General features: G+C 41.4%; 1 protein-coding gene across 1 annotated transcript in view; it reads right to left on the reverse strand.

The window, feature by feature from the left end:
- Positions 1 to 12,396, reverse strand: part of si (sucrase-isomaltase) — a 62,546-nt gene that overhangs the window by 27,172 nt on the left and 22,978 nt on the right. Inside the window, exons 17-24 of the mRNA XM_070970687.1 lie at positions 11,854 to 12,008; positions 11,450 to 11,534; positions 7,451 to 7,507; positions 4,596 to 4,720; positions 3,870 to 3,958; positions 3,270 to 3,319; positions 2,521 to 2,697; positions 3 to 158 (exon numbers count right to left, since the gene is read on the reverse strand). Coding sequence (XP_070826788.1) covers positions 3 to 158; positions 2,521 to 2,697; positions 3,270 to 3,319; positions 3,870 to 3,958; positions 4,596 to 4,720; positions 7,451 to 7,507; positions 11,450 to 11,534; positions 11,854 to 12,008 — 894 coding nt within the window. The remainder of the gene's footprint in view (positions 1 to 2; positions 159 to 2,520; positions 2,698 to 3,269; positions 3,320 to 3,869; positions 3,959 to 4,595; positions 4,721 to 7,450; positions 7,508 to 11,449; positions 11,535 to 11,853; positions 12,009 to 12,396) is intronic.

Genomic DNA, 12,396 nt, shown 5'->3' on the forward strand with positions numbered 1-12,396 from the left:
ACCTGCCAGAGGCAGCCCTTGGCCGTGCAGTTAGCCTCATTTGCACCCTCCTCTGGATGGCAGTCAGTGCGCTGGTACAGGATCTCGTTTGTGACCGTTTTCCACTCCACCACATAGGTCTCCCCCAGAGTCAGGGAAAGGCCTTGAAGGGTTAGAACCTGTGTGGGTATGCGGTGAAATGAAAGGGAGGAGAAAAGGTGGGAGAAAGTAGGGAATATTAAATCCAAGGATGCTAGTGTGAGAGCATCCTGCCCAAGTTGTCTCTGAGTGAAGTAAGCCCAGACATGCTTCCTTGAGACAAAATGTGAGCTTGACGTTGCGTGTGTGATCAATTATGACACAGCTGTTAATTTCCTTCGCTGTTTCAACAGCCTCTATCGGGAATTATGAGTCATGCTCACAACAAATCTTAGGGAGGCCCTTTCACTCTAGTCACTGCAGTCATCATGTGATATATCCTCAGCTGGTGAGTAGACTTCCAGGATCTTCATCAGTCTTTTCTGATTGTGTCACTTAATGTTGGAACCATGCGTCAGCAATTCTATTGTGTGAAATGTATTGTGGATCTGTTGTATCTACTGGGCATCAGTAATGGATAGATAGGGACAGCGACTGTAAGGGAAGCGTTTTACACATACACTGAAATATAGCAGGCAGTAGGGCTAAAGTTTGCAGGAAATGGTTTTTAAAAAAGCCTAAGTCAAAAAGCAAGATAAAAACAGGCAGGCGATGTGATTGTACTGTGCTATTTAAGTGTATATGGAACTAATGATGTTTGGCGGCTGTGAGCTATATTCAAGGCCCAGTACGACTAGGCATACAAAGAGGGATGGACGTGACAAGCAGGAGTTTAGGTTTAACAGCACATTTACCCTTCACCTCCAGGAAATGATTACTGCTGAGAGTCATTTGATAAATGCATGCTTGTCTGTGTGACCAGAGAGACCTTGACAATCTACACAAGTATAGCACACAACCGCACACACACGAACACACATGCACACGCAAATGGACAAAGCAGTGGACAAAGCAGAACTTAAAAGTATTACTTAACTGAACCTCTTGACACTTAAACTCATAACTCTGTGGGATCATTGCTCTTAGTCATCTCACTCTTTCGTTGTCTTCCTCACACAGTCAAACACACACATATACACACACATAAAGCTTTTATGATCCTCACGTAGCGTAAATTGTTATCATTTCTTACACTTAGAGGCTAACCTTGAAATGTACAGTAACGGTTTCAATCCTCGGAATATTGAAACAAATGGCAGATACTACACCACTGTAGAACTCATCCACCCTACATCTGTCCTGCATCTGTACGCCTGACAAAGTGGAAATATATGAAAAAATTGTGAAATCTGGCATTCTCAAATGTGATTAACGATGCATATTAAATGCCAGAAATGTAATGAACTACAACTACAAAGAATAAATCAACTGTGGCATTTTTTAAAGCAGGACTAAATGATTCTCCACTTGGAGGCAGCAGAATAAGCTGTAAACACAGCAATGACATATTATCACATTTTAACAGGGCAGTTTTCCACATTGCCTCAGTTCATGTTCAGTTTTCAGCTTGCATTTGTGGATACACAGGCAATAGTTTTTGGAAGTGTTCCTGAGCCCATGCATTGATGTCCACTACAGACTCATGTCTGTTTCCTCTTTTTATACCCACTCATGTTGCTAACCTGTTGCCAGTTAACCTCATTATCTGACATGTTCCACCAGCTGGTTTCTTTTGGCATTTCAACTTTTCCAGTCTTTTGTTGCCACTGTCCCAACGTTTTTGAAACATGTTGCTGGTGTCAAATTCTAAATGAAGATATAATTTTCAAAAAACTATGACATTTCTCAGTTTCCATATTTGACGTCTTGTCTATGTGATATTTTCAATTAAATATGGGATTTCAATGTTCAGTTCGATCCCCGGGCGGGGCCCTTTCTGTGCAAAGTTTGCATGTTCTTCCCGTGCAAGTGTGGGTTCTCTCCGGGTACTCCGGCTTCCTCCCACAGACCAAAAACATGCTCATTAGGTTAATTGATGACTCTGAAATTGCCCCTAGGTGTGAGTGTGAGCGTGAATGGTTGTTTGTGTATATATGTTGCCCTGCGATCGGCTGGCGACCGGTCCAGGGTGTACCCCGCCTCCCGCCCATTGACAGCTGAGATGGGCTCCAGCCCCCCCACGACCCCAAAAGGGATAAGCGTCATCGAAAATGGATGGATGGATGGATGGATGGATGGATGGATGGATGGATGGATGGATTTCAATGTTTGGCACATCATCACATTTTGTTTCCATTTACGTTTCACATAGCGTTCCAACTTTTTTTTGACACTGGCTTATAATAAAGTAATGATTAGTGCAGTCAAATGCCTTCACATATCCACATAGTGTACGAAGACATTTTACATTGCTGTCGTTATCTGTGTTTTCTGTAATTTCCCCTTGCATGGAACAAATAATTTCTTTCTTTATTCTTTTGCATTTGCAACATGTGTGTTTACCTGCTTGTCTATATCGTACTGCATGTTTGCCTCAGGCACAGTTGTGGTGTCTGAATTCGTTCCCCTGACAGAGACAGAGAAGGGTCTAAAAGGGACGCCGAGGATAGTAATGCTGTCAAACGTCGCATTGTTTGGGTCCTTGTAGCCAGTATGGTTCACTTGCATTGTCAGTTTTCCCTAGGGAAAAAAGGCAAAGGACACATAATTATAATGTATGCCTAATTTGAACCCACTGAAGTTACTGCATGCTGTCAAACTTAAAAATTATTGAGAAATTTACTTTCTGCAGCACGTAACATTTTTGGTCTTTTTGACTGTTTTGAATAGACAAAATAGGTCCATAGAATCTATTACAATGTACAGAAGTCACAGCTTATATTACTTCCTGTTCTCATAAACAGCCAGTTTATAAACTCTCAAAACTCAGATCCTTCAGTCAAACAGATTTTCCAATAGATTCCCTGGCTGTAAATCCCAGTCTCAGTGCAATGCTAATGTACAGGAAGAACATCACAATCATACATTAAACATGCAAGGCAGTCCTCAGTGCTCTGCGAAGTACTTGATCCAACAATGCTTCAGCCATGTAACATGGATCAATCATGCTTACTTTTCTGGAATGAGAAAGTCTAAAATCTCTGGCTTTTTTTAATGTTCAACTTGAATTCATATCAGAGGGAATATGTGGATTTAAAAGATGGTGTGTGTGTGTGTGTGTGTGTGTGTGTGTGTGCGTGAGAGAAACTCACAGGGACAGCGGAGAAACTGTAGTGGATGTAGTTGCCATTCTCAACTGTGTCTGCGGACAGAAAAATGAGGACACGTTGTCACAGCAGTTTGACACAACTGAAGCACAATTACACAGTAAAGTAGAACTGAGCTGACAGTGTTTGAACATTCACACAAATTTGGTTTCCATCCAAACAACAAATTCTAATTGAATTTTGAGAAAATCAGCAAAATCCATCAAGTACATGAGTGTCAGTTAAAGAACTCAAACAGTGAGCAAAGCAGTGCAGAAAACAGGATGGAAACATGGCATTTATATTTTCATCTGCTGTCTTCAGTGGACGTTTCAGTCACATGTTTCATATAAGTCATGATTTTTTTTAGGTAAATCTGTCTGTATGGAACATTGTCACGTTTTGATTCTAAGGATACACCAACTTTTCCACCTCAGCCAGTTACAAAAACAGGTGGGTGGAGACCCATCCACTGACTGGTGTGATGCTTTGTACTTGTAAAGAGATAGGAGCTTCAATTTGATGCTCATAAAACAACATAATGAGTGAGAATAACAACACACAGATGATCCTGTCTCACACACACCAGCACATTGCACACTATACCTCTGGACTCTCCATCATCCCAAAATAGCTCCCCAGCTGCCTCTTGGTCGTCATCAAGAGCAATAATCAGACCCATGGGGTTACGACGACTGGAGACATGCACAAAAACACACGATGTAGTACAAACACTATACACACATTCAGGTACAATTAAATGAATCAAACCACGACCAAATACATCTGTGCACATGCAGCAAATATAATAGGATACATATTTTGATATATTTCTGATTATGTGCAACAAGCACTTGTTGATCTATGTACATGCTTCTTTGAATGTGTGCATGATGATGATAATAATAATAAAAATAATAGTAATAATAAACTGAAAATGCTTTATAAGATAGAACTCACATGCACCAAGTGAGTGCTTTACATAGAAAAGACAGAATGGACATAAAAACAGATAAAAAATAATGTTAAGAAAAGATGGAGAGTAAAACCCATGTGATGATAATAATAAGGATGAAAATAAAATGCAATGCATAAAGACAATGCATAAAAATAATAATAATAAAGTATTCAAATCTTGGTCAAAAATAGAGTAGAATAAGGATGAAAATAAAAATAAGGATAAAGCATCAAATCACAAAAAACTATTAAATTTAGGTTGAAATAGATGACACAGAATATGTAAATAACATGTAATTACTGATCGCTTGTGGAAATCTTTTAACATATTTTGAGGTGGTGTGGTACTGAATGTGTGTGTTTGTGTGTGTGTACCTGTAAGTGGTAGTGACGTTAGGTTTCTGCGTAGGGAGGATCGCCCCACCTCTGATGTGTAAACCGAGCTTGTCAGCTGGCAGATGCATATCATAATGCTGTCTGCGGACTTGGAGTCGTTCCATCTGAATGGTACAGTAGGACAACAGAATCTATTAACTCAATTACATTCCCTCATGTGATGCTCTTGGTGCAACACAATCCCCATGCCGTCTATTTCAAGGTTAGGACAGTGTCCACACTTTTGCATAAGCTTAGGCTGGAAAATACTGCTGTTGGGCTTTCATGAAATTGTTGTCTCAGCAATGCAGCTTGACTTTTTCTAAGCATAACATACTGACTTGAGTTACAGCAGCCTAGTTAACCTAAAGATACTGATGATGACTTTTGGCCCCTCAGCTACAAATTCCACTCTTAGAAATAACAGATTCTTGAACCTGATTGCATCAGTTGTTGCGTGAAGATTCCAGGTTTAGTCAAAAAGTAATCAAAAAATACTTTGAAAGATTGGTTTACAAGACAGCTTTTCGAGCCATGCAGATAGTTTTTAGTTATTTGTTTACTCTGGATACTCCATGGACCTCACTGTGGACAGTTTTCATTGGGGGTATTTCTCCTGAAAAAGCTGTCTCTATGATCACAGTGACTTAATTAAGGAGAGTCTTGGAGATTTCTAAATCTAAGTAAATAAAGTCAGACCCATTGACACAGCCATAGCACTGTAAGTGAGCAAATATATTTTTGTGGCTGACCCTTCAAATATAAACCATCAGTTTAATAGGAAAACACTGCATGACCTTGTACAAAATTCTGGGCAATGAGCTTGATGACATGGAAGTTTAGAAAACGCAGTGAACACAATGCCACATGTATTATTTTTGGCATGGTAGTGATAAAATGTGAAATTCAAAGAAGCACTTCTTCAAGATGAGAAGACAATTTCTCTCTCTCTCTCTCTCTCTCTCTCCCCCCCCCCTCTCTCTCCCTCTCTCTCTCTCTCTCTCTGCCTCTCCATTCATTTCTCTGAGGGCCCAGATAGAGCACAGTTAATTTCTGATCCCCTGAGGACCGAATCCTCAGACCAGCCTAAAACAGTTTAAAAGTCTCCTCTCTCCATCTCCTCTCATTCTCCTTTTACCTACATCCTTCTCCACGTCCTTTTATTCTCTCTTGTGTTGCTCTAATTCTTTTTTTATCCCATTTTCCTCTATTCTCATGGAGGTATGCGATTTTGCATGTGTGTATTACTCACACGCAGGCCCCCTCAGTTGCATTGTGGGGCCTTTCTTATTGGACAAAATGCAAGACCCCATAATTTAAACCATTGCATTTTAGGGCAAAGACATGGGTTAGTGTTAGTGTCAGGGTTATGGATTACGTCTCAAGAAAGTCCAAGTCCTGTAAGTCAATGTAATGTCCCCAAAAGTGATGGAAACACAACGATGTGTGTGTGAGTACCATTTTATGCAGTACAGTAGAGTATGGGCGAGTGTGTGGGCTGGAGTTAGTGGAGCGTCTACAAGCAATTTCAGATCTTATCACCCCCTCATTGTCTGCCTTAAGGAGGTCTTCTCTACCCTTGTCCTCTCCTTTCCTCATTGGCCAGTCCTCCCATCATCCCACTCCTCTACAAACTGTAATTGTCACCCCCCCTTTCTTCTTCTCCTCTTCTCTCTCATCTCTGCGTTACCTGACTCTCTCCATGTCATGTTCTGTCCTTCTTTTCCCCACTTTCTCTTTGTTCGACTCTCATTCCGTTTGTTTTCACTCCATCCCTCTGTGTTTCCATTATTTCTTTCTATAACTTGTTTTTCATGGTCATTTTCACTACATCAGCACCCCCACCCTTCCATCCTCCTACCCAGATAATCACAGGGGACCAACCAGAACAAGGGGCCGGCGGCAAGACAGCCAATCTAATCGTTCATCTGATCAGTGGGCGCTTTACATCGCCACAGTGACGCCCAAATAAGGTCCCAGAGGAGCTCAACACCTCTTTTATCTCTCTGTCAGGGAGATAGTCTCTCTCCTCTCTTCCCTGTCCCCTCTTTCACTCTATCTTTGTCCTCACTCTTGCTCTGTTATCACTGGTGTCTCAAACAAAGAACTCGAGGCAAAGACTTTGATGTGATACATGTTTTTTGTGTATTTCCACTAACATAATACTGATGTGGCCCCCATTTGCACCACATGTTTATGTTGCCAATTAATTAGGTCTACCTGCGCAATCCATTGCATTCTAATACAATAACCCTGCATTTAATCCTGTTTAGCCTATTTGTCATCCCATTTTTACTGTTTATCATATTCATGAAACTTGTGATGTTCAGTTTCTTATGACTGTCAGAGAGATGTTGATTCAACTCTGTGGTAATTTTCATGCCTCGCGGTTTGGAATCGGATTGAACTATTTTGGAAGGTGTTTTTAATATTCCTTCTTCTTCATGTATGTAAATTGGTTGGGGGAAAAAACAAAAGAAACACCCACACTGTGCTGTCTAATTCAAACATAAATTGAGTTTTCTCACATTGCCTATTAGGAAGAAATTTATGGCTATCATAACATTGACAAGAATACTATTGATGTTACGTGTGTTTCACCTGGAGAACCATCGCTTTGTTGCAAGTACAGTTCCTTTTTAATCTCTAAAAGAATATATTTAAGCAACAATTTGAAGTGGAAGAGCTGAAGTGTCTTGAATGTCAGCTGTAAGTATATGAAGTATTGTAAAGGTATAACAGCAACAACAACAACAACAGCAACATTATCATAATTACAATTATCGCACTATTTATAATGTCTGTTGTGACAGATCTGAAAAGGAAGCTATTTACAGAGAGCAGAATAGTCTTACCGTCTCATAGTCATACCACACAGCATCTGGGATATATGCAGACACTGTGTCCACACCCTGCAGAAAACACAAACAAAAATTGTTTCTTCATACATGTACATATTAAAATAATGATCAAAATGTTTTAGTGTTTGCATTTAACACATTTTATGCCTCTGATTTGTGCAGAAGGTATCAAAAGATATCAACTCTTTTGTGTGAAAGCATGCCCGTGTTTGATTTGTGTTTGTAGCCAGTAACACCTGCTTTAGCTCACTGCACCAATCGTGACACTTTAATCTTACAAGGCTAAACATGAAGAGAGAAGCTACAATACACCACAAAGGAAGCATGGATATGTCTTGCTGCTATAAATCACTGTGACTTAATAATAAATAAGAAGCAGATAAAACATTTTCATCAAGGAGAGTTATTTTAAAACTGCCTATCATCTGATATAAAGTTTCCACAAAGCCCTTATGACATTTCAGACTACAGTGCTGTGGTGCAACAGATGATGGAAAAGACAGCATCAAGCGACGACAGATAGGTGACACCCTTTGATGGCTTAAGGTGGTGGACAGACAGGAGCAATCAATAGAAAAGCGCCAAGCCTTTGATAGCGTTGTCACTTCCTTGCTCTTTCTGACAGGGCAGAACAGAGGGAGAGAGAAAGATAAACACAGGGAGTGAAAGAGCGAACCACAGGTCCTTCTCAAAACAGACCCAATTGTGAAACACACTATGTCAGCTGTGTAGGGCAGAGCCCTTTGTCAAAGGCACCGATGGCAACAACATTGCACTTCCTTTCTCTCTCTCTCTGTCCCTTCAGCAGCATGTCCTATTTTGTGGCCCTCTGGGGCCCTTTATTAGGAACACTAAAGAGGGGTGACAGGAAGCCAAGACCAAATGAACAAGCAAGAGAGGACAAAAGATAATTAAATAGAAGAGAGCAAAAACATCTAAAAAGTGCATTTGAAAGAAAGAAAGAGTAAAATATGACAGACACATACTGCTACAATGGCCTGCTAACTAAATTAGATACACACATTTGCAGTCTGAAGCAGATCACCTGTCACAACTGCTGCACAGCCTGCGGGATGACAGCCTGGGGAAATTGATGCTCTCCCTATTCCTCGTTTTCTGGTGTCTGATTTGCTCGCGGTGCCTATCACTCACTCCGCTGACAAATGGGAAGGGACTGCAGGACTTAGCATGGCTGCTAACGGTGACTGAGAGGGACAAAGCGTGAGGCCTATATCCTCATTTGGAGTACTGAAGCTCAGTTAGCCATAAGGTAAGATTTGATCAGGTGGGCCAAGGATTCATACTGGCAGAATGATCAGATGGTAGCTGAGGCAGATGAGAGAGGCAGAGAGAGACAGAGAGAGATGGAGGGGCTGGGGGTGGTGTGGGGGGGCGGTGGATGGGATGAAATGAAATGGGATCACAAGTTTGAGTTGACAGCAGCTGATTAAGAGAATGCAGATGAGATAAGGGAGCCAACGTTTGATGAAAGGATGAGCTAAAAAGAAAAGGGAGTAATGGGCAAGAGGAGGGATAGTGGAAGCATGGATCAAGACCAGAGGGGATGACAGAGAGAGAGTGCAGGAGATCTCCCCAGTTTATCACAGAGATCAAGGTTAACGCATTGACTGATCTGAATGTTAGAGCAAGAGCATCATTAGAGAAAGGGAGAAGCAGGCGGACAGCAATAAATAGAAAGAGGCAGAGAGAGAGAGAGATGAGAATAATGAAAAAGGAAAGTGAAGGTAGGATGTGAGGGGTTGTTAAAGATCAGCCTGTGACCTTACACAAGTGGCTGACACTATCTCTTCATGTGGCCCTTCACAGCCTGATGCTTCTGTAACAGATCTGTGTTTTTAATGCCTGCCCTTACCCTGGCTTAAACCACAGCACCACAGCTCAGCAGCACCCTGTCACCACAAAAGATGAATATTCAGCCACATCGGATCTGTCATTTGGAAAGAATCCTTTTCAAGAGGCAGAGCAGAGGTCCGAAATGCTTCTAAAGCCTGCGTCAGTGTGCTACAGCGCGCTGCTATGTTACTTTTGTACGGCAGATTAAGGCTTTCGCATCAAAATGTAACAGGCTATGTGTCGTAGTGTGAAGTTATTTACAGACATCCCGGGAGGAAAAACATAATATGTGAGAGAAGAGGTGAAAATCGCAAATTACAGTTAGTCTCGGTTAGACATGAAGACACAACTTGAAAAAATAATCCTTTCATAAAGTCTTACACACATAGATGGAGGTTATATTATCACCCTGAGGTGTGCAGTACTCGATGTAAATGATTCACATTGCTCAAAACCATCTTGACACTAGTTGTCAGTGGTAAGTTGTCAATTTCTTTTCTTGCTAACTGGTACTTTTTTGGTATTTCTCTGCCCATCATGAACCTCAGTCTGCAGAAGTGGGAGGGGAGGTTCAGTATGGGGTCTTGTCAGCATTGATCAATCAGCATGGTGCATCTTTGGTGTTTTGCTCGGGTTTGGTTTGACCCAAATTCTGGGCACATGAGCAAATGTTTCTCAAAAGCTTACAAACGCTCTTTGCGGGTAATATGTTGGCCAGATTGATTTTAAATTTGAACTCCCTCAAGCAGAGAAAAAAAAAAATTGTGTTTATCATGCCAGTGGTATACTGTACATGTGGCTGTTTTGTGAATGACTGGTTTAAACATAGGGCTGTCAGACTGTGCCACGATGCATAAAGTGAGAGTTGTAGGGCTGAATACATCCTCTGTACATGTCAGGGGTTGGCTTTTAGATGGCCAACTATGACCAAGCTGTCCCTTGCTCTCAGTAGCACTCGAAGAATTCCCATGTGGGGGCAACATGGCAAGCACACATCTGATCGAACTCCTAAATAAGTTTATTGAACGTGCTGTCAGTTCATTCATGGCACTTGCATGCAAGGCCATATTTCTTCTTCTTCATAATTTCTATTGCAGACATTTTTCTCTCTTCAATCATCAGGGCACTTTGATGCAAAGCACATTGCTTTTAAAGGCTGATCATAATTGACTCTGAACACACCCACTGATAATGGATTTCTTTTTATCCTATCCTGTTTCCAATTGCTCTACAGTTGAGCTGTGCCTCTGGCCTTGAAAGGACCCAAATGAGGTGCACTTTTGACAGCTATTTGTTTATTGTGTTTGTCTTTCGGATTCACAAAAATAACAACCTGCATAGTCACCTTATGGCCCTTCATTTTCCCTACCCTGAGGGCCGCTCGAACCCTGAGGCACTGCAAGCATAAACCCTCCACTTCTTCTATTGGAAACTTTTCACACTCATTGAAGTTACTTTATCCCCAGCCCCACTATGAATCCAATTCGCTTTCCACTATTCTGTAATTCACAAGAGGCCATGCTAAATTGCTTATTAATCAGGCCACTTTGACATGACCGCAATCGCTGTATATACACACATACACATGCACGTACAGGCGTGCACATTTACGTGTACACACAGGGGCACACATACACACACACACACACACACACTGAGACAAACATGCACAAACACACACATACACACTTGTATCTACACTTCTAATCTGCTAGTAATGAGGTCAGTGCTCTCATTAGAGCTGAGAGAAAAGAGGGAGGATATGAAAGAGAGAAGAAAGAGGGATGAGAAGAGGGGAGGGCAACAAAGAAAATCCCATGTCATGTTTTCCCAGTGGAGGTCAGAGTGTGTGTGTGTGTGTGTGTGTGTGTGTGTGTGTGTGTGTGTGTGTGTGTGTGTGTGTGTGTGTGTGTGTGTGTGTGTGTGTGTATTTGAGGAACTGATCTACATCATCTGCAAGACACATTTCTCTGTGTACTTCATGTGCATTTCGATACAGTATGTACTGTACGATACTTTCTGTGTCCAGATATGACAACGCAGTACATGCAAGTACATTTTGAATGACCACATGTATTTGAAGGACCAAAGCATGTTCATATATGTATGTGTTGTTTGTTTGTTTGTGTGTTAACTGACCGGGTCGAGTACAGGTGTGATGAGCAGGTGTTTTCCCCAGAGGAACTGACGGTCCACTGTCCAGCTGGTGTTATCAGAGTAGAACCTGAGGAGTGAAGAGTATCATAGATTTTTCATGAAGTGCCTTGCCAGCATTCAGTGGAAATTGCAGCAACCATTTTGCATAGATTCAGGATGGTGGATCACAGTGGCTCTGTAGTAATGGAGATTTAATGCACTTTCACCTAAAACTTATTCAGTGGGAAACAATCATTCTGTTTTGGGGGGGTTGGCTCACAAAGCCTCGAGGAAGCAGCCCTTTCCTCAAATGTAACTGCATAAGCGGTTGTTATAAAGGGTTGATTCCTCGATGCAAGTTTCTCTGACTGAACTGGTATTACTTACAATAATTTTGAATGACTTACTCGTGCATGACAGGACGCATAACAGTCTCCCCAGCGGTGTGGGCTTTGTAGAAGAGTGTGTAAAGGTAAGGCAGAAGTGTATAACGTATGTTCAGGTAGTGTTTAGAGCTCTTCACCACCAATGAGTCCTTGCCGTAAAAAGCTGGATCCTGGGGCTGGAGACAGAGAGATGGATTAAATGGGTGGGGTTGATGAACAAGAGAGAAAAAGGATGGAGAGAAAATCAAGATTTGTCTTTTATCCACAGGGAAAGAAAAGAGGAAAAGATGAGAGGATGACAGAGAGAACTTGGGAGAATGAGGGCAATAGAGAGAGGTGAGAGGAAAGAAAGGTGTGAAGAGGACAGAGAGGAGGGAAGAAAGACAAAGACCATTTTTTTTAAACATTGCTAATTTATTCATGTTTTATAAGTGCACATTAACCTTTTTTTATAATGATTAAAATGGAAATTGACTTTACATAGGACTAATCTAAGACTTGAGTTTGCAAAGAGAGCAAAAAAAAGAACGTGAGAGAAAGAAATAAAGGGGGAAAAAGTGTGTG

The sequence above is a fragment of the Chaetodon trifascialis genome, chromosome 9, assembly GCF_039877785.1.
Source record: "Chaetodon trifascialis isolate fChaTrf1 chromosome 9, fChaTrf1.hap1, whole genome shotgun sequence".
NCBI classification, from domain to species: domain Eukaryota; kingdom Metazoa; phylum Chordata; class Actinopteri; order Chaetodontiformes; family Chaetodontidae; genus Chaetodon; species Chaetodon trifascialis.